This window comes from Cervus elaphus, chromosome 12 (assembly GCF_910594005.1).
Source record: "Cervus elaphus chromosome 12, mCerEla1.1, whole genome shotgun sequence".
In the NCBI taxonomy this organism is placed as follows: Eukaryota; Metazoa; Chordata; class Mammalia; order Artiodactyla; family Cervidae; genus Cervus; species Cervus elaphus.
In genome coordinates, this window is record NC_057826.1 from 90,538,234 (window position 1) to 90,565,429 (window position 27,196).

Consider the following 27,196-nt stretch of genomic DNA (forward strand, 5'->3'; position numbering starts at 1 on the left):
CATGCTCAGTTGCTTAGTAGTATATAATTCTATGTAAACACATGGACTATAGCCTGCCAGACTCCTCTGTCTGTGGAATTTTCCAGGCAAGAATACAGGAATGGGTTGCCATTTCCTGCTTCAGGAGATCTTCCCAACCCAGGGATCAAACCCATGTCTCTTGGGTCTCCTGCATTAGCAAGTGGATTCTTTACCACTGTGCCATCCAGAAATCCTCATATGTATAAAGTTTTATTAGAACACAGCCAGCCCATTTATGTATGTATTGTATTAGCTGATCTTACTTTACAGTCATCAGAGATGGTATGGCATGTAATGCCTAAAATATTTGACCCTTTATTGAAAAGTTTTGTTGACCCTTTTCTTAAGGAAATGTCTTTTTTTTTGCATACATTAAAGTTTTTCTCATTATCTTTTGATTTTTAGCTGTTTGACTCTTCTAGACCTCGTGGTGTCTGTGTGTCTGTGTGTCTGTCTCTGTGTGTGTGGCTTTCTTTATGTTTTTCCTGTTTTTTAAAGATTTTAAAATATATAGTAAGTTTACACTTTTCATCAGTTTAGAAAAATTCTTAGCCATTAGCTTTTGAAATTTGCTCTTGTCCCATTCTTTTTGGGGCTTCCCTCATAGCTCAGTTGATAAAGAATCTGCATGCAATGCAGGAGACCTCAGTTCGATTCCTGGGTCTGGAAGATCTGCTGGAGAAAGGATAGGTCACCCACTTTAGTATTCTTGGGCTTCCCTGGTGGCTCAGCTGGTAAAGAATCTGCCTGCAATGAGGGACACCTGGGTTCGATCCCTGGGTTGGGAAGATCCCTTGGAGAAGGGAAAGGCTGCCCACTCCAGTGTTCTGGCCTGGAGAAATCCATGGACTGGATAGTCCATGGGGTCACAAGGAGTCGGACACGACTGAGTGACTTTCATTTCACTTCACTTGTCTCTTCTGCCTCTTTTTAGGTATGTTAGATATTCTGATTATATTATACATGTCTCTGATGTGCTATTCAATGTTTTCCATTCTTGTATTTCTTGGTGCTTCAGATTGTGTATTTTCTCTTGACCTGCCTTTGCTTTCAGTAGTCCTATCTTCTGCTATTTCCAGTCTGCTCTTAAACCTATCTAGGGAGTTCTTCATTTCATAAACTACACTTTTAATTTCTGAATGTTCATTTGATTATTTTGTATAGATTTTACTACATTATTGACATTCTCTATTGTTTTGTCTCTTTTGTCCATCTTTTCCTGTATTTTCCTGGCCATGTTAATTGTAGTTGTTTAAAAGTCCCTATTTGATAACTCTAGTTTGTGAGTACCCTGGATCTCTTTCTGTTCCTTTTTGTCCTTTCTCTCCCTTCTCTCCTTCCCTCTTTCCTCCCACCCTCACTCTCTCTCTCCTGTCATTTGTTCCTGCTTTTAGTGTGTCTCTTAAGTTTTGATCAGCTGCTAGGTAATCAGGAACGTAGATGAGTCTCTGAATGATGTCTTCCAAAGAGGACTGTGTGTTTTGTTTTGTTTTTCTTTCTGATAGTACAGTGTTAGCGGAGCACTTTGGTCTTGTTTAAGTTCAGTTTTAGGCTTTTAAAGGTTTTATCTATTTCAATTTTTCTTCTACTCTTAAGAAGTATCCTTACTTTTCAATTGTGCCCCTCCTGTGGTCTTAACGGAAAGGCCAGGGTATTTACCAACACCTCCCTAGAGAAGGAAATGGCACCCCATTCCAGTATTTTTGCCTGGGAAATTCCATGGACAGAGGAGCCTGGTGGGCCATACAGTTCATGGGATTGCAAGAGAGTCAGACATGACTGAGGAACCAGACCACCACATCTCCTTGGGAGACTTGGTTTCCAGCTTCTGTTCCCTGCAGTGTGTGGTTGCTGAAATCTCTGCTCAGGTGTTTATATTTAACCTCCCAGCCACTGTTGTTTTCTACTGGATTTCCCACATTCTTACTCTGTGAAAACGTAGTCAACTACTTGAAGGGAGTTTGTACACAGATTTTTGTGTACCTTTTCACTTGTTCCCTACTCTGTAGTTTCACCCTTTAAGTTCCATTTCCTTCGGTAGCCACAAACATTAACGTTTGTCTCTTTAGTCTTTTAAAACTGTCATTTTTATCCTTGGATTCTATTCTCCCAGATAGCGATTTGAGAAATGCAGTCGGGACAAAAGCTGATGTGAATAAAAGCCCACTTTATGTGCCTCCATTCCTTCCATGATCTTGGCCCCTTAAGTTCTGCCTGGATGACTTGAGAAAGTTTCCTTATTTGTTTTTTCCAGGTTTTATAGTCGTTTTCTGTGGTAGGTTTAGTGTCTTACAAGAAGAGCACCGTGGGCACATCTGGAAGTCCCTACAGTGTATTCTAAACACAACAGCCAGAATGCTTCTGTCTGTGTGTTAGACTATGACTTCTCTATTCATCACCCTCCTATGGTTCCTTACTTCATTCAGGGTGGACACCAGAGTCTCTAGTATTATTTACCTTCCTTCATCTGCTCTGCCTAGAGACTCTGTCCCTCCCCTCCAGTGCTGGCGTGACTGACTCCCTCACTTGCAAATGTTTGTTCAGATGTTTCCTTACTCAGCCTGTGCTGACCACCCTACTTAAAATTACCTCCTCCTTTCCCTTCTGCATTCCCCCTCCCTTTGCTCTGTTTTTCCCTCATATCATCTTGTGATTTTAAAACTTATTCTTTTATTATGTTTGTTGTCTCTTTTACTTGTTAAAATGATAACTCTACAAGGGCAGGGATTTTCATCATTTTTGTTCATTGGTATGTCACAAATGCAAATTAGAACCAGATGAGATGGAGAATTACAAAATCTAAGGGAAGAAGGAATTCAGAGATAGAAGAGAAGTAGTCAGTTATATCAAATATCAAATAATCTAAAAGTATTAATGAGATTTCTGCATTGGATTTTTAAATAAGGAGGTTATTTGTTGCTTTTCTGAAAGACATTTTTATAGAAGAGCAAAGAGAAAACGAAGATGACCAGGGACTGAGGATGTTGTGATAGCAATTGTAGACTATTCTTTTTTAGTTTTGTGAGAGTATAGTAGAAAAAGTTCATATCTACTTGGATAATTTTTGGTTTCTCCCTTTAGAGAGTTAATAAATGGATGATTGGCTGTTGGAATTTCTGGTTTTACTCACTTTTGTGTTTATTAATTAATACTTTGTGCCCAAAACTACATAAAGTTTTGAGTGTCATCCAAGGCAAAGTTACTGAGGTTTCACCTTGTGCACGGAAACTCGTTATGAAGTGCAGAACCTTAATGCTGCACGGTGCTAGAAAAAAGTAAATTTTGACTCTTGTTCCCAGCCTTTTTTTTCTACATACCTCTTCATGTACACTGGAGAAGGAATTGCCAGCCCACTCCAGTGTTCTTGCCTGGAGAGTCCCATGGACAGAGGAGCCTGGAGTCACCAAGAGCCGGACACACTTGCGCGATTGAGCGGCAGCATTGGTTTATACAGTAGACCTTTTGGGGTGGAAGCATCTTTCATTTGAGTAGTTGTCAAAGCATGAAGAGGTGCCCATGATTTAAAATTTTTTGGTGGGGCTTGAGAATGTTTCAGTCCTCTCCTCCTCAAAGATTTTTGATGCGTCCTTTTTGAGGATGTACTTTACTGCCGATTGGAAATCACTATTCATCACTTTTCCCAATCTGTCATTCCAGGATTTAAAATTCAAGTGTTACTTTCTATAGTACCCAAATTTTGGTAATTCTTTTGAGAGAAAAGGAAGTCATTGTGTAGTACAGTGCTCTCAAACTGGTGAAGGGCCCTTTTCTTCTTTTAAATTTCCAATCCGTCATGGATAGATACTTCTGTAAAATACAATAAAAAATGAATTGCTGGAAAAAGCATGCAAAATGCTAGCCCTAGTTTTCTGTTAGATTCAAAAATATAAAACTACACTGTTGAAGTGCCAAAGTATTTGCTCTCAGTTTCTGTCTCCTATGGATTAGTGGCAAGACTTTGTGCGCTGGGAGTGGTCCTTGGGCCAGTCTTCTCAGATCACACTTGGAGAAGCAGTGAGACAGTGCTCAGCGCTGCCGTGTGTTTCCCCTTGATCTACACAGTCTTGCGAAGGAGTAGGAGGTTTTAATGAGTTATGGACTGCAGATTTTTAAAAAAGAGGTTATTTATACAATGTAAAAGCTTTACTGCTTCTTAAGTTCTGAAAGGGTAACTGTTAAAACTTTGCTTTTTGAATAGTTGCTGCTTTACACAGTGCTGAAGTAAAAGTGACTTCTTGGTAACAGTAAGATTTTCTTTAACTTTCCAGTTATTTATTTTTCTTGGGTTCTGAAAAGTAAGAACAAGCTTATTTTGAACATGAAAGGAAAAGTTATACCACTTAACACCACAAGATGTCACTTATGTAAAAATAAAGTTGTATTTTAATACTCAAAAGCTGAAAAGCTACAGGTAAGTAGATAAATTAAGAACTAGGTAAATTAAAAAAGCAATATTTGGATTGGTTTTTGGTAGAATCAATGAAAATGTTACTAATTCAGTATTGTTTTGAATCAACTCTTGATGTTTCACACAAAGAATTTCTTTTTGTTCCTTATTTAGATTTTTCAAAATTATAAAACTAATTTCTAAATTCTTAAGATTAATATAGTAATACATGTTAATTGACCATATTTGAATTTGTGTAATGAAGGAGGTAGACCTAAAATGGCTCAATACAAGTGAACATATTTTGAGAGTTAAACGAGGTGTTATGGTATTAACTTTCCCACATCTTTACTGTTTTGGTGACAAGCAAAGAGCAATTTGGGTAGAGATATGTAATTTATTTCAGAATTTTCAATAGGTCTTTATGACATATCTGAGAAGTTGAATATTACATCAGGTTGAAGCAGTGCCTAGAAGTTTTCTTGTTTCTTTTCTCAGAACCTCAAAGTTATTAGCTTTCTACCCATGATAACACTGAAGATACTTATATTTGTTATTGAAGACCATCTTTTCTGTTAACCATGAAGAGCAAAACCTTTGACTTTAATGTAGGATTCCTGTTCTCTTATTTTTAGTTTAAGAGAACGGGTCAGGACATGAAGGTGTTTGGGAAGGGAACTGTAGCATTAGGAACAAACCAAGTTTTCATTAGGCTGTGAATAAGATTACACCTGGATTTGGAGGTTGGAATGTCCTGAAAATTGACACTTCATTATTCTTCATTGCTCACTTTTCTCTGCAGATAACACTTGTAGAGAAGATTGGTAGTATACTCTTGGGGGGAAAAAAGGGATCAGACATAAGAAAATGAATTTTTTTTTTTTGACATGTACATGTGTGGTCACATTTTCTTTCTGTTTACTTATCTAATTACTTTACCTTTTTTCAAGTTCTATTTCCAAAAAGTTTTTAAAGGTTTCTTTTAGGTGTTTTTTTTTTTTTTTTAATATAAAAGCCTACATGGTCAGTAGGTAAAATAGGAAAATAGCAAAAAGTAGGGGAAAAAAACCTTATTTGTGGTTCCTGCCACAAAAAATGTCAACAAAAGGAATTTTTGTTCCTTTTCAGTTAACAGTGCAGTGTGAAAGAACAGGGAGTTTTAAGAAGGAATTCTGAATTCATTGGAGTGAGCAATTGGAGTATTTTATATTTGGTAGTTATATATCCTCAGATGTAGTTCTTATATGTTGCTGTCTTACTATTTGTATGTTTTCTAGCTATATTTTTAATTAGAGAAAAGTAGTTATTGTGATTATTTATTGTGTCTTGCTAGTGGTCATCATTGTATTTAATTTTATGAGCTGCTTGGAAAGGAAGAGTAACTTTTTCATAATAAATCTCATTGCCTTTATTTATTTTTCCTGCAGTAACAGTTTGTAACATTTAACTCCAATATTAGGTTGCTAGGACTGCCATAACAAAATACTACAGACTCAGTGGCCTAATAAAAAATTTATTTCCTCGGATCCTGGCGGCTGGAAGCTGCAGATCAGAGTTTTGGCAGATTTGGTTTCCTCTGGAGCCGCTCTCCCTGGCTTGCGGATGGCCACCTGCTTGCTGTCCCCTCACATGGTCATCTTTTGGTCGTTGTGAATCAGTCCTAACCTGCTCTTCTTATGAAAAATCACTCATATTGGATGAGGGCCCACCCATGTTGACCTATTTTAATTTAATTAACCTCTTTAATGATTCTTCAAATACACTCATATTCTGTGGTATTGAGGATTAGGATTTTAACATAGGAATTTTGGAAGGGACACAACTCAGCCCATAATAACACATGATCGATCATTTGTTCTTGATAAGTGTTTACTGCCTATATTAGGCCTAAATTTGTGAAATGTAAAAAGTAAAGTACTTTTGTCAAGGCTGTCTATTTAGAGTAGTTAAGGAAGCTCTTCTCACCTACTTTTAAGCTTAAGCTGAGATCAGAGAGCTTCTGATACTTTGTTTGGGTGCGCACATGCATGTGAGCACCTTGAACCATACTGCATGAAGCTATGTGAAGTAAATTTTTAAAATCTGTTTTCTGGAGAGTTTGTTGTAGAAACTATTAAAAGTTGCTAATCATAAACTGATAATGAGTACAAAGTGGTTAGTTATAGTTTGTAATCTATAATCTTTATAGTCATTTAAGAGGATTTTTCAATGCTGTCCTAAAATAAGGTTCAGTGATTTAAATTCTTGAGTAAGCTTGAGACTTAAATGTGATACTCTTAATTTCAGAGTATATATAATAGTGGCTATCAGATCCTTAATAATGTATTTCTCAGAAACAGATTAAATCTCTTTTAATCTTTTGGAGTATTTCTGTCTTATTCACACATGTGAATAAAACACTACAAAAACTTTTTAATATCATTTTAATGGAGGTATAATTCTCATACACCGAATTACCCAACTTTGGATTATAATTAGATGAGTTTTTGACAGATGTATACACCTGTGAAATCACTATCACAATTAAGATAGACAACATTTCCATCTTCTTATGGAAGAAATTTCTAATGTCCCTTTGTCCACTTCTTCTACCTATGATTCCACTACCTTGGTTCTGTCCCTACAGATTGCATTTTCTAGAACTTTAAATTAATTCAATTATGGTCTTTTGTGTCTGGTGTCTTTCAGTCACATAATAATTTTGAGACTTCATCCATATTATTGCATGTATCAGTGGTTGGTTCTTTTCCCTTCCTGAGTAATATTCCAGTGTATGGCTAAATCCCATTTTGCTGATGGACATTTAGATTGTTTCTGGTTTTTTGCTATCGATAAAGCTGCTATGTATATTCTCTAAGTTATTCTGTAGAATTACGTTTTTCTTTCTCTGAAAGTGGAATGACTGGATCACATAGTAGGTTTATGTTTAAATTTGGAAGGAACTCCCAATTTTTTCCAAAGTGATTGTACTCTTTTATGTTCCTACCAGTAGTGTATCAGAGTTCTAGTTGCTCTATAGCCTTGGCAACATTTGTTATTGTCATTGTGTTAATTTCATTTGTTCTCATGGATGTGTAATAGTTTCTCATTAAATTTGCATTGTTGATAGTTAATGACCTTAGGTATTTAACAGTATTCCTCATCTTTTTTTGTGTGTGAAATGCCTGTTCAGGTTTTTTGACCAATTTAAAAAAATTGGTGTGTCATCTATAAATCTGTTGTAATTGTTACATAACTTTTTTATAATTAAACTTTTGATTTTGAAATAATTGTAGATTCATACACAAGTATAAAAAGTAATGCAGAGTCTGTGTACCCTTTATCCAGTTTCCTTCAATGATTAACTATAGTACAATATCACAACCAAGATGTTGACATTGACATAACTTCTTGAGTCTTGTTCTGATTTTCCTACTTTTATTTGTACTTAACTTGTAGATGTTTTTGTTAGGGTGGTGTTCTATTCCATTTAACCACTTTGATATTATTTTGTAGGGTTAGAAGAGAAACATGTATTTAACTATAAATAAGAAAATAATTTGGTAACTATGTACAGCATGCTATTAAAATTACATGTTTTAATGCCTATGTAATATAAAGTCTAAATATGCAATTTTTCTTTTTTCTGTGTAGAAATGAAGATCTAAAGCAAATGTTAGAGAGCAACAAAGATTCTGCTAAATTGGATGCTATGAAACGGATTGTTGGGGTAGGTAAAGTAATTAGATCATTTTGACTTTTGAATAAATGACAAGTAGTGATATGCTAAAAATATATGTTATAGAATATGTTAAATACCAAATCAAGCATTCCCATCTACCCTTTATTATTAACTTAAAATTCCCTGTCTAAAATGTTTTGGAAGAAGTAATGAAGTGACAAAATTCAGAAACTTGAGTTCTAATTCTGTCTCTTCTGTTTCTCAAGTATTTCTTTTGTCAAATAGAGAGTGCTAATCAGTTTGAAGAGAAAATAAGATTATATACCACAATATTTTGACTTCCTACAAAGAGGGATACTAATGTGCTAAAGGATATTTTTTTGGTCCTTCTATGACCTAAAAATTGTGAGCATGCTTTCTTCTGACCTTCAAATTTCTTTTCTACCAATACAAATGGTTTATTCAGTTTATCAGCATAGAACTTCTAATGAATATTAATAGATATAAAAACATCCTGTACTTTTCTATTGTAATGCAAAATTCAGACAGTGGTCTAATATATTATTATTTGAAGGCTTCTACTGTCAGAATTAAAAATATAATGCAATTTCTGATTATATATTAGGTTTAAAAATATTTGCAATTTGTGTGGGTCTTGCTCTATTTTTTTTTTTTTTTTTGGATTGTTTATATTGACAGTGAAAAAAACTGGCTTAATTCAGTGACTCTCTGATACTAAAGAGTCTGCTTGTCTCAGTGGAATTAAATTTGTCAGACCTTGTCTTTCTTACTACTACTTTGCTTTTTTTCACCACCATTGCTGATTTTGTTTTCCAGAACTTTTTGTATCAGGTCAAAATGTAGTAAATTCATGTAAGTGCACAAATTAACTCTACTGTAGAAGGATTTAAACACAACTGAAACAGTACTGTTTTCCAGCAGGGCCACTATATGAGAGTTTGAGATCTCCATTCTAAAATCCAAATCCCATTTATGAAAGATGATTATAGATATGAATTTACTGTGTTCAAAAGTTTGCTGTTGTGAAAACCCAATGTGTCAAAGTCAAAGACTAATTATACCTGTAGAACTTGCTTGATTCTTTTATTTAGATTTATGTCATTTGGTAATGAAGGCAAATGTTGAAGATTTTTTGGTAAATTTTTCATTTGTTTATGTTAAACCAAGGCTTCCCTAGTGGCTTGGCAGGTAAAGAATCCACCTGCAATGCAGAAGACACAGGAGACACAGGTTTGGTCCTTGGGTAAGGAAAATCCCCTGAAATTGGTAATGGCAACCCACTCCAGTATTCTTGCCTGAAAAATCCCGTGGACAGAGGAACTTGGCAGGCATCAGCCTGTGGGGCCACAAACAGTTGGGCGTGACTGAGACTGAGCACTCACGCAGTGTCATACCATATAAATAGCAGCGTTTACGGAGAGGTAGTTCTTTGCTTTACATGGCTTTGGCATTTGAATTTCAGTCTCCACAGTTTAGTTAAACAGTACCAGTCTCCTCACAGTAGGTTTATATTTCAGTTATCATGGTATATCGACTTAGTTACTTGCATACTGTACAAGTTTCATCACTTAACTCTTCAGTCCTCAACTCACTATATATATAACAAATATGTGTATGTCATGTCACTTCTTTCAAAGTTATTTTTAGCAGTTGGTCACTGTGTGTGTTACTTAGCTCATGTACAGACTGCAAAGCATGAAGTAGTGATCCCTCGTTTACCAGTGAGAAGCCCACTTGACATTTTATGAAAATGGATGATTAAAAACAGAATTTGATCAACAAAGATAAAAATGCAGGAGGAAATGAAAAGTGGTAACACTAGAAATGAAATTCAGAAAGAATGTACTGGAGTTATGGAGAAATTGCTGACTGTGGGAATGTTGATGCCGCCACTTTTTGAGAGACTCTAAATCCTGTCTGGGAAATCCCATGGACAGAGGAGCCTGGTGGACTGTTAGAGTCCATAGGATTGCAAAGAATCAGAGATGACTGAGCATGCACAAACATGTAGCTAGAGGTACGTCAGACAGGTAGGCTTTTCAACATAAATGAGGAAAATGGTTGTGATGAAAAGGCTCAAGATATGCCAGAGGAAGTGATGATGCCAAAATCTTCACATTGGAGGAGCTCTAGGAGATAAGTCACAACATTAGAAGTACAAAGGATACAATCTTGGAAGCTGATCCAAACTTAGAATTAATTTATCAAGGAATATACAAGATGCTTGCATGCATGCATGCATGCTCAGTCACTTCAGCTGTGTCCAACTCTTTGCAACCCCATGGACTGTAGCCCACCAGGCTCCTCTGACCATGGCATCCTCCAGGCAAGAATACTGGAGTGGGTTGCCATGCCCTCCTCCAGGGAATTTTCCCAACCCAGGGATTGAATCCAAGTCTCTTATGTCTCTTTCATTGAAGGGCGGGTTCTTTACCACTAGGGCTATGTGGGAAGCCCTAAAGATGCTTGCTTGATACTTCAAATGATGAGAATAAGGCAGGTCCATTCAAACTACTCCTGATCAGTTGATTCTCAATGATTCTAATGTTTTAAGGTACAGTATATTAAATAAACGTTAATTTTATCATTTTTCATTTTCCTACCTGTATATTTCTGACAGTAATAAGGGAATATTAAATGTTTTTTATAAAATTCTTGTAAGTTACAGATCCAGTTGTCAAGATGGCTTTACATTGGTTTCCGCTTGCAGACCTGCAGGATACAGTCCTGCAGTGCCATATAAAGCAGGCAGTACTCCTAATTGTTTCACTGAATTTTGGTTTTACATCCCACTAAGGTAAATTATTTCACTCTCTGAGGATGCTATTGAAATTCCTAAATATGGAAATGAGATATTTGGTAGTTTTTTCTTTATTCCTCTTTCAAACTTATAAAGAAATAAAAATGGATATTCTCACAATCTAGACTACTTGAGTGTTATAAATGTAATTTACATGTAAATAGACATCATAAAGAAGTGTAAATATAGCTATGGTAGTGGTCTGGTAGTTACAGACTTTCTCTCATTAGGAAGTTTGTATAAATGTAAATTTGGAACTTGATCATTAAACTATAGGAAAATTATTATTAATTAAAAATTATTCCTTCACTTTGTATAAGATCCTCAGGATTTATCCATATTGTTAAAAATGTCAGAATTTCTTCCTTTCTCATGGCTGAATAATATCCCATTTTATATACAACACAGACGCACACATATATGTGTGTGTGTATATATATATAAGAAAGATGTAAGGTATATCTACATTACCAATTTACCATCAGTGCACTGTTTCCCTTTATCCACATCCTCACGAACACTTGTTATGTCCTGTCTTTTTGTTCATAGCAGTTCTAAGAGGTTTGAGGTGATAACCTCATTGTAGATTTGATGTACATTTCCTTGATAATGACTAATGTTGAACAACATCTTTTTCATGTACCTGTTGGCACCTTTAATTTACATAGTATTCTACATCAATTATATCTCCATAGATCTGGAAAAAATTATTATACAAGTGACACAAATATGTATTTGTAGATTTTCAAATAATATTGAGATATAAAAAGTGAAAGTTTCACCTTCCAGGTATACGTTAGCATTAAATTGTTAAGTTCTATTAAAAATTGTTTTTGGATTTTGATTAAGGTAATACGGAATTTGTATATTTCCACCTCCACTCTTTTCCTGTCTTTCAGTAGCATTATATTCATATTTTATAGTTTTTAATCATAAGGAATCTTCAACATTCCTTGCTAGATTCATTCCTGTGTACTTTTCAGTTTTGCTTGCCATTATGAATGGTCCTTTTATTTATATTTTCAAAATTAGTTATTACTAGTGTATAGAAGAACAAATGACTTTTCTGTTCTTGTATTTGACCTTCTCAGCAAACTTCTTAAATCTGGTAGTTTTTTGGTTTCTTTGCTTGATTTTTGGATAGTTAATTGCATTATCCAGAAGTTATAACAGATTTATATTTTATTTTCAAATATTTTTATCTCTTGTTTTCTTCTCTCTTTGCTTGGATTTAGTTACACTATCATGTTGAGTAGTAGGCCTGGTAGAAGACAACACTATATTGTTTCTGATTTTAATGGAAATATTTGCAATATTTTACTCTTCAAGTAACTTCAAGGAATTCAAGTAAATATATATCTATATATTTAAGTGAAGTTGTATTATAGTTTTCATTTTGTCTTGTGTTGAGGTTTTTTATTAGATTCAGAGCATGAGTTCTAATTTACACCATCTTGGCCTGCTCCATTATTGCAAAGATTTCACCTCTCATTTTTAGCCTCTGTGTATAAGTCTGAGATCCAGTTTGCATTATTTCTTATGTATTATGTGAGATAAGAGGCGAATGTTTTTTAACACATGTATATCTAATTTTCCTCTATTTTTATTAAATACTCCACTGTTTGTTATTAAAAAGCTATCCTTTCCCAACCAAATTTCAGCCTCAACTGAAAATCAGTTTACTGTGTGTTTGTGGACCCACTTCTGAACTCTTCTGATTCGTGGGTCTTTGTGGCCCTCAGTTTACCAATACCTCACCCTTGATTTCTGTAGCTTTAAAATAAAGTCTCGTAAGTCTTCCTTTAAAGAAAACAAAACTTTGTTTATGCTGTATCCTTTGCATTTCCATGTAAATTTTGAAAGGTTGTCAGTTTCTACCAAAAAAAAGCTCACTGGGGTTTATAATGGAATTGATTAAATCTGGGCTTTCCTAGTAGCTCAGCTGGTAAAAAATCTGCCTGGAACGCAGAAGACCTGGGTTCAATCCCTGGGTTGGGAAAATCCCCTGAAGAAGGGAAAGGCCACCTGCTCCAGTATTCTGGCCTAGAGAATCCATGGACTGTACGGTCTGTGAGACGGCATAGAGTCAGACACGACTGCATTAAGTCTATAGATCAGTTGACTTTTGACATCATTTTGTCTTACGACCCATGATCACAATTCTCTCTCTTGTTTCTGTTCTTTTCAATTTCTTTCAACACTATAGTATAGTTTTTAGTGTAAAATTTTAAGTTCTTTTTTTTTTTGCTAATAGTTATTCCAAATATTTTGTGTCTTTGAATGCTATTAAATACTGTTATTTCAGTTTTTTAAAATTGTAATGATATTTAATAAGATAAATTCAATGAACATAATTAAATGTCTATAAATATAAGGTTTTCTTCATGGCACAACCCCACATCACATTCACTTCAGTTCAGTTCAGTTCATTTGCTCAGTTGTGCTCAACTCTTTGCAATCCCATGGACTGCAGCACGCCAGGCTTCCTTGTTTGTCACCAACTCCCGGAGCTTACTCAAACTCATCTCCATTGAGTCAGTGATGCCATCCAACCATCTCATCCTCTGTCATCCCCTTCTCCTCCTGCCTTCAGTCTTTCCAGCATCAGGGTCTTTTCAAATGAGTCAGCTCTTCGCATCAGGTGGCCAAAATATTGAAGTTTCAGTTTCAACATCAGTCCTTCCAATGAACACCCAGGACTGATTTCCTTTAGGATGGACTGGTTGGGTCTCCTTGCAGTCCAAGGGACTCTCAAGAGTCTTCTCCGACACCACAGTTCAAAAGCATCAATTCTTTGGTGCTCAGCTTTCTTTATGGTCCAACTCTCACATCCATTCATGACTACTGGAAAAACCAAAGCTTTGACTAGATGGACCTTTGTTGGCAAAGTAATGTCTCTGCTTTTTAATATGCTGTCTAGGTTGGTCATAACTTTTTTTCCAAGGAGCAAACGTCTTTTAATTTCATGGCTGCAGTCACTATCTGCAATGATTTTGGAGCCCCCAGAATTAGTCTGTCACTGTTTCCATATCTGTTTGCCATGAAGTGATGAGACCAGATGCCACGATCTTAGTTTTCTGAATGTTGAGCTTTAAGCCAACATTTTTACTCCCTCTCTCACTTTCATCAAGAGACTCTTTAGTTCTTATTTGCTTTCTGCCATAAGTCTGGTGTCAGAAGTAGATATAAAGCAGAAGTAGTTTTCTTTCTGGAACTCTCTGCATATCTGAGATTATTGATATTTCTCCTGGCAGTCTTGATTCTAGCTTGTGCTTCATCCAGCCCAGCATTCCTCATGATGTACTCTGCATGTAAGTTAAATAAGCAGGGTGACAATACACAACCTTGATGTACTGCTTTCCGTATTTGGCAGTCTGTTCCATGTCCATTTCTAACTGTTGCTTCTTGACCTGCATACAGATTTATCAGGAGACAGGTTAGGTGGTCTGGTATTTCCATCTCTTGAAGAATTTAACACAGTTTGTTGTGATCCACATTCAAAGGCTTGGCATACTCACTAAAGCAGAAGTAGATGTTTTTCTGGAGCTCTCACTTTTTTGATGATCCATGTTCATTTACAGTAATTTAACTGTTCTCATTTGGCAGTAATGTCATACAAGTGAATTTGCTGATGACTAAGAAAATTACAAAGTGAACCCAAGGCCACTTAATCAAGAGTTATAGCAACAAAGAAACCCTGGGAATGAAGGTCAAGGTAGTAGGTTGCAACTGGCCAGATATGGTATTTGCCCAGTTTTCATTTAGGAATTTGCTAAAACAAATAAAAGGACTTCCCTTGTGGCTCAGAGGTTAAAGCGTCTGCCCGCAATGCAGGAGACCTGGGTTCAATCCCTGGGTCAGGAAGATCCCCTGGAGAAGGAAATGGCAACCCACTCCAGTACTCTTGCCTGGAGAATCCCATGGAGAGAGGAGCCTGGTAGGCTGCAGTCCATGGGGTTGCGAAGAGTCGGACACGACTAAGCGACTTCACTTTCACTTTTCACTCACTCTAGTATTCTTGCTTGGAGAATTACTGAACACAGGAGCCTGGCGAGTTATAGTCCATGGGGTCACAGAGTCAGACACAACTGAATGACTAACAACAAATAAAGTAAGTTATCTCCTCTTAGTTATTAGAAAACAAGAAAATGACAGGCATTACCTATTGCCGTTCTTTAACCGTGAAATTAAAATATTTCCTGAGTGTTTGGTTAAAAGAAAAAAGCCCTTAAAAAGAATAGTAATTATTCTTATATGTTCATAGTAGAAACTCCCTGTCCGGATTTAAAACACTGGTAGTAGTAGTAGTAGTCGTCGTCGTGGTGCGTCCTAGCTTAAGAAACACATTTGGACAATATGGCTTTTGACATATTAAAATTCTATGGGGAAAACTAAGACATCTTTTAATTTTGTTTTAATATCAAACTAACAGAAACTTAAAACTTCAATAAGAGCATGGGTTGGTCTGATTCAAGAAGTGCTTCCAAAACTAATTCGCCTAGCTTCCTTTCAGGAGAAATTGTTCATCACCACAGATCTTTTCTAACTTAACTTTTGGAGAAGAAAATAGAAAATCAAAGCCATAGTGCAGTAGCTCTGTCAAATATTTCCCCTTGTATTTTACTCTTAAAGTAGCAATTATTGGTTACTAATTTTTTCTTTTATTATATAACTAGTAATTGTTTTTATTGAAATTTTTTCCATCGTGTATTATAACAATCATTTGTTTACTTTTGTCCAGTTTTTAGTATGATTTCTAATAAGCACCATGTTTCTATGTGGAAGCTTTAAAAATTATTTTAAAATGTTATGTTCATGCATGCACATTTATGCATCATTTCAAAATATCTGTTGGGTGGAAGTAGTTTGCTAGAGACCAATTAGTAGAGTATTATATTGGCTTCAAAATTTCTTTATTTTTTAAAATGTAGTTTTCAATATTTACATTTCTCTACATAATTTGGATTTCATGAGCCCTGAATATGGGGTTTTATCACCTCATATAATTGTATACAGGGTAGTTTTAAGACCTTAGCTTTATAGTTAAAAACCTTTGAACATTTCTAAATTTTAATTTGCCAAAATTTTAAATGTTATGTATTTGTTTTACATTACTTTCTAATATGTATCAAAATGCTGGCAGTGCACAGCTGACTATCTTTCACAGTCGGTAGCCCTGCAGTTCAACAGAGAATCTCGTGAGCAGGATCTACCAGTGAGAAACCATAATGATAGTCTCAGTTCATTTTATTATCTTTCTTTGGTAATACCTGAGGCTTATTTAGAATCGTGGGGAAATGTTTCCAGTGGTTCATATGTTGAATAAAGTCTCACGTATGCCAAAGCATGCTTTGGGAAGAAAAGCTACCTACTTCAAAATCTTGTGGTCACTTATTACACTGCAGGACTCAAGTTGAAAAACATACATATGTTATTTTTCTTGATATTTCTGAAAAATGTATGTCTAATGTTTAAAGCACATATTCATATTTTATCTTGGTTTGATGAAATGTGAACTAAGAATTTGAAATGTATTGCTTCATGTAGTGAGCTTGTAATAAGTTTTTTAGCTAAAATACTGATGAGTTGGTTATTCCAAGTCCTTGAAGGAATGGAATATTTCAGTGTATCGAAATCTTTGATGTATTTTCTTTTAGTAAGTGTTGGATGTTAAAGGTCTTTCTCAGATTAGTTTGCTTGTCTTTTTGGGATAATGAGCAAATCTGAACCTTTTGATGGATAAAATTCTTAAAATTTCTAATCAGAGTTATTGATATAAATTATTTTTTAGCCATACATGTTACATGGTATTTGTTTGGACTTTAACAGAACAAAGGGGGAAAAAAAAAGATTATTTTAATTGATACAGAAAAAGCACTTGACAGAATTCAGCACCCTTTCATGATAAATCACTCAACAGACTAGGAATAAAAAAACTACCTTTTAAATAAGTGTTTTAAAGAAAAATTCACAGCTAACTTCATACTCAGTGGTAAAAGACTGAAAGCTTTCCCTCTAAGATCAGGAACAAAACAAGGATGCCTGCTTTCCCCACTTCCGTTCAAGGTAGTAATGGAAGTTTTAACCATAACAATTAGGCATGAAAAAGAAATAAAAGATATCCAAATTGGAAAAGAAGCAAAATTATCTTTGTTTGTAGACAACATGATTTTATATTTAGAAAACCTAAAGATTCCACAAAAAATCTTTTAGAACTAATAAGCAAATTCAGCAAAGTTGCAGGATAGAAAATTAACACATAAAAATTAGTTGTGTTTCCATATGGTAACAATCACCAGTCCTAAAAAGAAATTATGAAGGCAGTCTATATATGGTAGTATCAAAATGAATAAAATACTTAGTAATAGACTTATCCAAGGAAACTAAATATTTGTACCTTGAGAACTAAAATGTTGCTAAAAGAAATTAAGACACAAATAAATGGAAAGATATCCCATGTTCATTGATTGGAAGACTTATTGAGATACCAGTATTCCCAAAGTTATCTACATATTCAGTGCAGTTCGTATCAAAATCCCAGGAATGTGTTTTGGAAAAAAAAAAAAGTCTGTGCACACACACACATATTTATTTGACTGCATTGGGTCTTAGTTATGTCATGTGGGATCTTCCATTGCGACACATGGACTCTCTTTTGTGGTTTGCAGTTTAGTTGCTTCTCAGTATGTGGCACCTTAATTCCCTGGCCAGGGATGAACTCATGTCCCCTTCACTGCACAGCGGATTCTTAACCACTGGACCACCAGGGAAGTCCTTGGCCAAAACAGTCTTGAAGAAAAACAAAGTTTAGAAGTCTCACACTTTCTGATTTCAAAACTTACTGCAGAGCTGCAGTAATCAAAGTGTGTGGTACCAACATTGCTGTGTTTACAATGAATAACCAACAAGGTCCTATGCATAGCCCAGGGAGCTCTGCTCAGTGCTATATGGCAGCCTGGATGGGAGGGGAGTGTGGGCAAGAGTGGATACATGTGTGGCTGAGTCCCTTTGCTGTCCACCTGAGACTGTCACCACATTGTTAATCAGCTGTACTCCAATGTAAAATAAAAAGTTTTTTTTTTTAAAAAGTCACTAGGTCTAGCCCGTATTCAATAAGAGTAGTTAATGAGAGTGTGTATACTGTGGGTAGGGATGACTGGAAACTGTCTGAAGCTGCCTACCATAGAGTCTGAGAGGCTTTTAAATGATGTTTTGATCCTGTTATTGTCCTTTTTAGTTAAAGTGTAAGAAAGAAAATGTAAGAAGTAAAAACAAAACAAAAACAAAAAGTGCTGTTTTTTGTGAACTGTAACATACTATATAAAAAGGCAAGCTCCTGAATACTCTCATTTATAGAAGTTGAAAGTTGTTAAGAGAGTAGATCTATCACCACAAAAAAATATGTAATTTTTTTATGGGGATTGATGTGCTAACTAACCTTACTGTGGTATCAGTTTGCAGTGTATACTTGAGTCAAATCATCACATTGTACACCTTGATCTTAGTTGTATCAGTATCTCAATAAATCTGGAATTTTTTAAATAAAAAGAAATCAATAACAAAAAGATGGGTAAATACCTAAATATTTCTCTTGTTTTATACCTCAGTAGTGAGTAATATTAAAGCCACTTAATGATTGGATGGTAAGTTACTCTCAGTTCAGTTCACTTGCTCAGTCGTGTCTGATTCTTTGTGACCCCATGGACTGCAGCACTCCAGGCTTCCCTGTCCATCACCAACTCCTGGAGCTTACTCAAACTCATGTCCATGGAGTCGGTAATACCATCCAACCATCTCATCCTCTGTCATCCCCTTCTCCTCCCATAAGTTACTCTAGGAAAAGGGATAGCCTGTGTTTACTTATTCCCTAGGTAAATAGGTAAATAGTTGTTTTCCAAAATATCTCAAGTTAATTACATCGTGTAATTTGTTGAAATTTCTGACGTATATAGTGTCATATCTGGAATCAAAAATGTCTTGGATTGAATAGCAGAATCGATATGTCAGAAGTTGAAATCACTAGAAACTAGTCAATTTGTTAAATAGAGATTAAAAAGAAGGGAACAAAAGCTTGGGGTCTTGTTGGATGTTATCAAAACATCTAACATATATGTCCAGCTAACATTTTTTTAGGGCAGGAAAAATAATTGGAAGACGTACTTGTTGAAAACTCCCCAAACTTGATGTATGACTTAAGTTTGTAAATGAAAGAAACTCCTTGAACCCCAAACAGGATAAAACTGAATGAAAATCATTCATAAACATATAGCAGTTAAACTAGAAAACAATAAAGAAAAAGTTTAGAAAGTACTTGGGAAAAAAAATACATTGCATACAAGGGAACAGCAATTTGAACAACTCCATATATCTCATCAAAAACATGGGAGCTGGAAGTCAGTGAAACATTTTTAAAGAAATTCTAATATTTTGGATATATAAGGTTAAATAAAATATATTGTTTAAAAAATGTGTGGTACCAGCTTAAAGACAGACATACATAAAAATGTGTGTATATTTATATATATACACACACATATAGAGAGTGCCTTAAAAGAAAAACTTCACGTATGTGGCCACATTATTTTCAACAAGGGTGCAAGACCATTCAGTGGGGGTAGAATTTCCCCAGATAGTGTTTGGAAACTGAAAACCCACATGCAAGAGAGTGAATTTAGACCCCTTACTGAATACCATATATAGAATAAGTTAAAAAATGGGTCAAAGACCTCAATAGGGTAGATTTGTTGGAGGATTCTTGAATATGCCATCAAAAGGTGAGCAAAAAAAGGAAAAAATTGATAATTTAGACTATATCAAAATGTAAAACTTTGTGCATCAGATGACACCATCAGCCACATGAGAGGGCAACCCACTGGAGAAAATATTTTTAATCATATCTGATGTAGACTTTGCAGAATATGTAAAGAACTCATATAACCTAATAACTTGTAAAATACAAACTCTAAAATGACCGTAGAAGGTTTGACATATCTTGACTTACTTATCTATGTATCTGTAAACTGTGTTTGTGCATCTTTGTAATTATCTGATAATTTCTAGAAGAAGAACCAATAAAAATTACACAAAAAATTATAGCTGAATAGTCAATATAAAAATATAAGTTATTGAATACTAAAAAAATTTCTAAATCATGAGAGTAATGGCAGTCAGAACAAAAAAAGCACAGGGAATAAGGAAACTGATTAATAAAGTGATAGAGCTGAATCTAACTGCATCAGTAAATATATTAAATGTAACTGATCTAATGTCACTAAGTAAAAGAGAGCATCATATTGGATGAAAATGTCAAGAAGCAACTATGTGGTCTCTAGGAAAAATCCACTTTTAATGTAAAGATAAAGATAATATAAAGATGGAAAAATATATACCATGCAAAAACCAACCAAAACATAAAAGAACAATTCCCACTCCTAACCCTAGCACTTCCCATTTCTCCTGCAGTGCTTTAAGTTTCTCCATAGTAGTCATTATCCTCACATTGTTTTTTGTCCCCCGCCCCCATTAGAGGTAAGCTCAGATGGGTAAGGGGCTTCCCTGCTGACTGAGAGGTAAAGAATCCTCCTGCCATGCAGGAGATGCAGGGTCGATCCCTGGATCAGGGAGATCCCCTGGAAGAGGAAATGGCTCCCCACTCCAGTACTCTTGCCTGCAAAGTCCCATGGACAGAGGAGCCTGGGGGCTACAGTCCATGGGGTCGCACAGAGACAGACGCGACTGAGCACGCATGAACAATCCAGCGGGTAAAGACTTTGTATTGTTCATGGTTTTATCCCCAAGGCCTGGGGTAGTTCCTGGTATGTCGTGTCCTCTTGGTGAATATTTGTTGAATGAATTTGACTCTAGGGTTTCTTTTCTCCTTCATGTAGTAACATCTTTTTGAATAGCATTCTGTAGACTAAAGTTGGGGAAGCCTTGGGATAGGGTATCGTAACACAGGATATCTGACTTAGGTAATTATTGATTGACTGAAAGAAGGGACCCTAGAGAACATGAATCCCTCTCTGCTCATTTTATAGATGAGAAAATTGTAAAAATCACATAAAAATAGTTTAGCTGTACCACTTTATGAACCTTCTTTAATCCTCAGAAGGTTTCACAAAACAAAAAATTTCACAGGTAAAGAAATAGAAAATAAAGATTAGCTTTTATCAGAGTTTTCTAAAGCTGTCATGTAGAAAATCTTCTGAGCGATTATTATTAACTGAGATTATTATTATTTAAAATGTCACATAGTATTTGTAAAATGTTTTTGTAAATTTATAAAACTAAACACCTTATATCTTTTTAAGATAGTTTCTTAGATATGGTATATAATAAAGATCTTTCTAAAAAATTAGAAGTTAACACAGGAGAGTGAATTAAATCTTGTTTTTTCTCTTGGAAAATATGGTGGTGCAGCTAACTTTTGTGAGGAGAGGAAGAGGACCTTGTGAAGGGAGCTGGGAAGAAAAACGTTGGAGAAGTAGGGGAATCTAAAAAAAAAAACAAAACAGGGGAGAGGGAATGACTGTAGTTTGTTTAGAATAACATTTATTCTCCATCCCCACCCCACTGCAAATGTATTACATCTTTAATGTAAGAACTTGTTAAATAAAGAGTACAAATATTTGAAAATGTTTATAATGCCATTAGCCATAGAAATCTATTATAAATATTGTATGTCTTAAATTACTGTGTTTCTTCCCTAATATGTCTGTGTATTTGTGTATTTATATCGATTCACAAGAGATTGTTCTTTGCTGCAGATAGTTGGGCTAAGTAAGATGATTTAAAAAGAGTTAAGCTTGTTAATTCTATAGCTTACTTGTTTCTGTAGTTTATCTTCTAAATATTATATGTATGTAGAATTTATGTTTTGTTTTCAAATGACTAATTTTTTAAAAGTTTGAGCTCTCATATTCTACTTTTATTCCTCAGATGATTGCAAAAGGGAAAAATGCTTCTGAACTGTTTCCTGCTGTTGTGAAGAATGTGGCCAGTAAAAATATTGAGGTACTGTTTTGATTCATAATTTTCATGATTCCTTTTGGTGTGATAGAATCATATACTTTTCAGTTACTTTGAAATACAACATAAGATACTTAAGTGTCACTTGATTTTTGATACAAATAAAATATCCATAATCTTAATAGGTGGAATTGAATTCAAAGTAGACATAATCTTAGCTTGGAATTTTGCTGGAGAATGTGAAAAGTAAAATTGAGATTACTTCACCTTGGTTAAGGATGGTAACTCTCTAAGTATTCTTAGAAGCCAGTTTTGTTGAAGTTTTGCTCTTGGGACTTGATTTTAAAATACTGTATGTCCAGTGAAACAGGCCTACCTTTCTACACTATCGGGGCAGAGACTGAATCCAGGTGTTAGGACTCCAAATCTAGTGCTTCTCCTGGAGCATCTTAGTTCTGAAGACCCTTTCTCAGTGTAGCAGGAGGTGAGCAGAAGGCAGGATGTAGTGGGAACCTTCAATTATTGGTCTCTCTGTATAACTGTACCTGGAATTTGAAGTTGAGAGATTCACAGAACTTTGAGGCCAAGGTAATTAATATTAGGTCAGATGGACTAATATGAGATGGACTAATTAATGACTTCTGATAGAGTGTGAAGAAAAATAGAAATGAGCCCATGTAGAAACTGTTGAGAAAGATGAGTAGGATTGAAAAGTTCAATGAAGAGAATTAGAGATTGATCTGAGCAAATGGTGTGGGGTTTTTTCTGTTTTTTAAAAAAATTCATTAATTTATTTATTTTTGGCTGTTCTTTGCTGCTGTGTGTGGGCTTTCTCTGGTTGTGTTAGATGGGCTGCTCTCTAGTTGAGGTGTGTGGGCTTCTCGTTGCAGTGGCTTTTCTTGGTGCAGAGCACGGGCTGTAGGGCGCACGGGCTTCAGTGTTACAGATGCGGTGCACAGGTTTAGTTGCCCTGCGGCATGTGGAGTCTTCCCAGACCAGAGATTGAACCGTGTCCCCTGCACTGGCAGGTCCACCAGGGGAGCTCCATCTCTGCTTTGTAATTGGAGTGTTTATTTTGTTAACACTTGATGTATTTATTGATGTTGCTGAATTTGAGTGTACTATTATACCATTTCTTTTTTTTTTGGTTTCCTTTGTTTTTTTGTTCCTCTCTTCTTCTTTTCCTCTTTTTTAATGGAAGAAATCACACTTAAATTTTTCTTGTTTTTATTTTTAACCCGTACTTTGTATTTTTTTTTTCCTTAGTGTTGCTTGTATCCACTCAACTTTTCACAGTCCAGTTATGTTTAATGTTGCACTCCTTCACATAAAGTATAGAAATCTTGCAACTGTATATATTCATATCTGTATTGTCTTTTATGTTTTAATTATTAACTTACCAGATTTATATAAGTTAAAAACATCATAAGACAGTGCAGTTTTTCCTTTAAATACTTATGTGATATAAAGGAATTAAAAGAAAAAACAGAAAAAAGTATTTATCATTTATTCAGATATTTATCATATCCAGTGTTCTCTTTGAGTTCTAAGGATTCAGATTTCTGTCTAAAGAGTTTCTGTTAGCTTTTTCTGTAGTGGAGGTCTGCTAGCAATGAATTCTTTTACTTTTATCTGAAAATGTTTGCATTTTGCCTCCATTACTAAAAAATTGTTTCACTGGTTGTAGACTTCTGGGTTAATAGTTTCTTTTTGTTTCAACACTTAAAGATGCTTTGAAGATTCTTTTGCCATCCATATTTCTTATGTAAAGTTTCTGATGACTGGATCATTGATCTTCCTATATAATTTGTAATTTTTCACTTGATGCTTTCATGTTTTACTCTTTATCTTTGGCTTTGAGTAATCTGACTATACTGTACCTTGGTGTGATCTTATTCGTGTTCATTTGGTTTGGTGTGTGTTGAGCATATTAGTCCTGTAAGTTCCTATCTTTGATCAAAAGTGGAAATTTTGGGGTGATTATTTCTTCAGGTAATACTTGCCCTTTTCTTTTTTCTCTTTCTGGTATTGAAATTGCGTATATGTTATGCTGTTTAATTTTTATCTGCGAATGTATGAAACTTTGTTGGTTTTTTTAGATTTTTTACTTATTCTTTATATTATATAATTCTTACTCATCTATTTTTGAGTTTGCTGACTCATTCTTCTGTTCACTCCATTTAATTAAGTACATTCATTTTTACTTTAGAAATTAAGATATTAAAAGTATTAAAACTATTTTTTCATTTTAGAATTTCAGTTTGTCCCTTTGTATCCTTTGTTTCCTTGCTGAGATTTCCTATATCCTATATTAATGGAGAACACATTTTCTTTTTCTTAAGAATAAGTGTAATACCAGCTCTAAAATCCTTGTCTGCTAGTTCCAGTATCCTTATTTCTTCAGGCTTGTATTTGTTGATTTCCTTTTCTTGTGTGCATATGTTCTGTTTTTTTACTTTTTCATATGTTGGATAATTTGGTTGGTTTCTTTTTACATAATGAATATTAAATTATGTAGATTCTGCATCCTTTTATATTCTGTAGGTGATGTTTTTGTTTTAGATGGCAGTTATTTTGCCTAAATTCAGGTTGCAAATTCTGTTGCACAGGCAGCAACTTAATCTCATATTTTTTGTCTTTTGCTGAGCTACTTTGAGTCTGTTCTGAGCTTGCATGGTTGAGAAGTTAGTCAGAGATGTGGACAGAGACTGCTTGAAGAGCCCATCTCCAGCTGTCCTTTATGGCATTCCCGTTTCCTTCAGTGGCCATGGGTTGCTGTGTTCCCTTTTGGGTTCTGTCAGAGAGACTGGTTGGTCCATCAGTGCCTCTAACTGCACTTCATTTGCTGTTCACACAGCCTCAGCAGAAGGCCATGGGAGTGGCCATCTTTGCACCTGCTGTCTGTACCAGAAGAATCTGTTTGTTTCTGCTTCATTGCCAGGGACTTTAGAGCTTTTTGTATTATGTCTAGGTTTTTTAAGTGTGTGTGGGAGATTGTGCTACTGGGGTTTTATTCCAAAATTACCACAAGTCCACATATCTATTAAAGAGATTTAAAAATGAGCTCCCCTTCCCATCACCCCCCAAAGTCTTTTATTTGTCCTTTAGTGTTTACCATTCATGTCCCTTTTGATTCCTTCATGTAAGTCCATGAAAGACTGAATTTTTTTCCCTGAATGACTAGAGGAATTTCTTTAATGTTTCTTGTTTTGCTGGTGATGAATTTTCTCAGCTTTTGTTTAAAAAAGTCTTTCTCTTTCTTTGTATACAATTTGAAAACATTTTTGCTGAGTAAAATGTATATTCCTATGTTCTTTACTGTCTTTTTCTTTTAATATTTAAAACATATTTCATTGTTTTCTGACCTACACGGCTTCTTATGACAAATGTCTTGTCATTCTTATCTCTCTCTGCATAACCTATCATTTCTTTCCTCTGTTGATTTTGAGACTTTTTCCTTTATCACTGGTTTTCAGTTTTATTGTATACCTTGACATATTTTTCTTCATGCTTATTCTGCTTGGGTTTTGTTGAGCTTCTTACTCATGTGGGTTTATAATTTTCTTAAAATTTATAAACATTTCAGACATTAGTTTTTCAAAAATATGTCTTTTCTGTCTTCGTTCCTTCTGGGGTTTTAAGCAGACATACAGTACACTAATTGATATTGTTGCTCAGGTCACTTTTTCAGTCTCTTCTCCCTGTACTGCACTTGAGAAACGCTCAGGTTAACCCGTCTTTCCTTTCGTAGTGTCTAGCTATTGTGACTCCCCTGTCGTATAGTTATCTTGCCAGCTACTGTATATTTTCATTTCTACATGTTTAATGAGATCATTTTTATATCCTCCACTTTTCTCTTCAGCATATTCACATTTTTGTCTACCTTGTTGGACGTATGGAGCATATCTGTAATAGTTGCAACATCCCTCTGCTAGTTCTATCATTTCTGTCATTTTAAGTCTTTCTCCGGAGACTGATTTTTCTCACTGTTATGATTCATACTGTCCTGATTTTTGTTTAAGTTGTGTTGAGTTTTCTTGTGATGCACAGTTAAGTTTATGTGGATCATTTGATTCTTTCAAAGCATACTTGTTTTGGATATTTTATACTGTTTTATTTTAAGTGCTTAGAAACTCTGAGAAACAGTCAGTAGCTGTATCAGATCTCCAAGCTAGTCCACTAAATACGAATTTCTTACCACCTTATCCTTTCTTTTTTTTTCTTCTTTTTTTTGTATTTTTAAATTTTTGATTGAAGGATACTTGTCAGAGCATACTTTGAATGTTTACTAGGAGATACAGAAACACCTGTAGTCTAGACTAATGTAACCCCACTACTGAAGCGGTACCTTAGGATTCTGCTCACTCATACGTGTATTTATGAGATATTTTCTCTCTGGTTGGTGAGAACATGAGCTTTTCCTTGGTTTTTGTGATCTTTGGTGTCTGTTCTGCCTGCTTCTTCCCTGTGTTTCTCTGGTCTGGCTTCAGGTAGTTTCATCTTATGTGCAAGATCATGCTAGCCCACAGTTTGATGATGTTCCTCTCCAGAGTGCATTCTTTCTCTCTCTCTAAAGTTCCCTCCGCTTTGGTGTCCTGCTTTGCAAACTCAGGCACCCTTGGCCTGTGTGAACTTTGATCACTGTCTCATCAGCACAGTGAGTCTTCCGGATTTTGTTTGAGTTGCTCCATTAATTTTTTTCCTCTTTCTCAGTGTTCACAGTAATGTACTGCCTGGTGTCCAACATATGAAAACTTTTGTTTCATTTTTTTCCCCCTGATTTTCTGTGTGGGTAAGGTAGGGAGGTAAATAAGATCTCTCAGTTATTATTTCTAAGTTATAGCATTATATCATAATCTGGAAATATTTTTAAAACCCTATAATATAAGGAAAGTTAATTACTTCTAGTTTAGAAAACAAGGCATTTTCTAATGAAAAGATTGCATTTGGTACAAGAAAAATAGAGTGCATAAAATACTCATGACCTGAGAATGATGATTAGAATTTTTTGTTTAAGTGAAACAGACAGATCAGCCAGGTCACATTTCATTTGTGTTATGCAAACACAATGTTGATATGATGTAGACTCTTAGTTATTATTTGAACCCTATGCAATAGATTGGCATTATTGTATCTCTCATGTAAGAAATACTAATAGTTTAAATAATTTGCATTTGCATGTTCAAAATCTGGAAAAGCATGGTGAAGTATATGTTACACAATTTCTAGAGTATACATTTCAGTATATAAAGTGTTTTCCTGCCATCTTAAATTTTTTAATAGAATAATTTATATTATAGAATTTTAAAGATTCTATGAAAATTTAAAATCTACTTTT

The 27,196-nt window shown here is 35.0% G+C and overlaps 1 protein-coding gene across 2 annotated transcripts in view; it reads left to right on the forward strand.

Moving 5' to 3' along the window:
* AP3B1 (adaptor related protein complex 3 subunit beta 1) overlaps positions 1-27,196 on the forward strand; it is a 228,004-nt gene that overhangs the window by 18,180 nt on the left and 182,628 nt on the right. For both annotated transcript variants that reach the window (XM_043919981.1, XM_043919980.1), the window contains exons 2-3: positions 8,042-8,117; positions 21,829-21,903. In XM_043919981.1, coding sequence (XP_043775916.1) covers positions 8,042-8,117; positions 21,829-21,903 — 151 coding nt within the window. The remainder of the gene's footprint in view (positions 1-8,041; positions 8,118-21,828; positions 21,904-27,196) is intronic.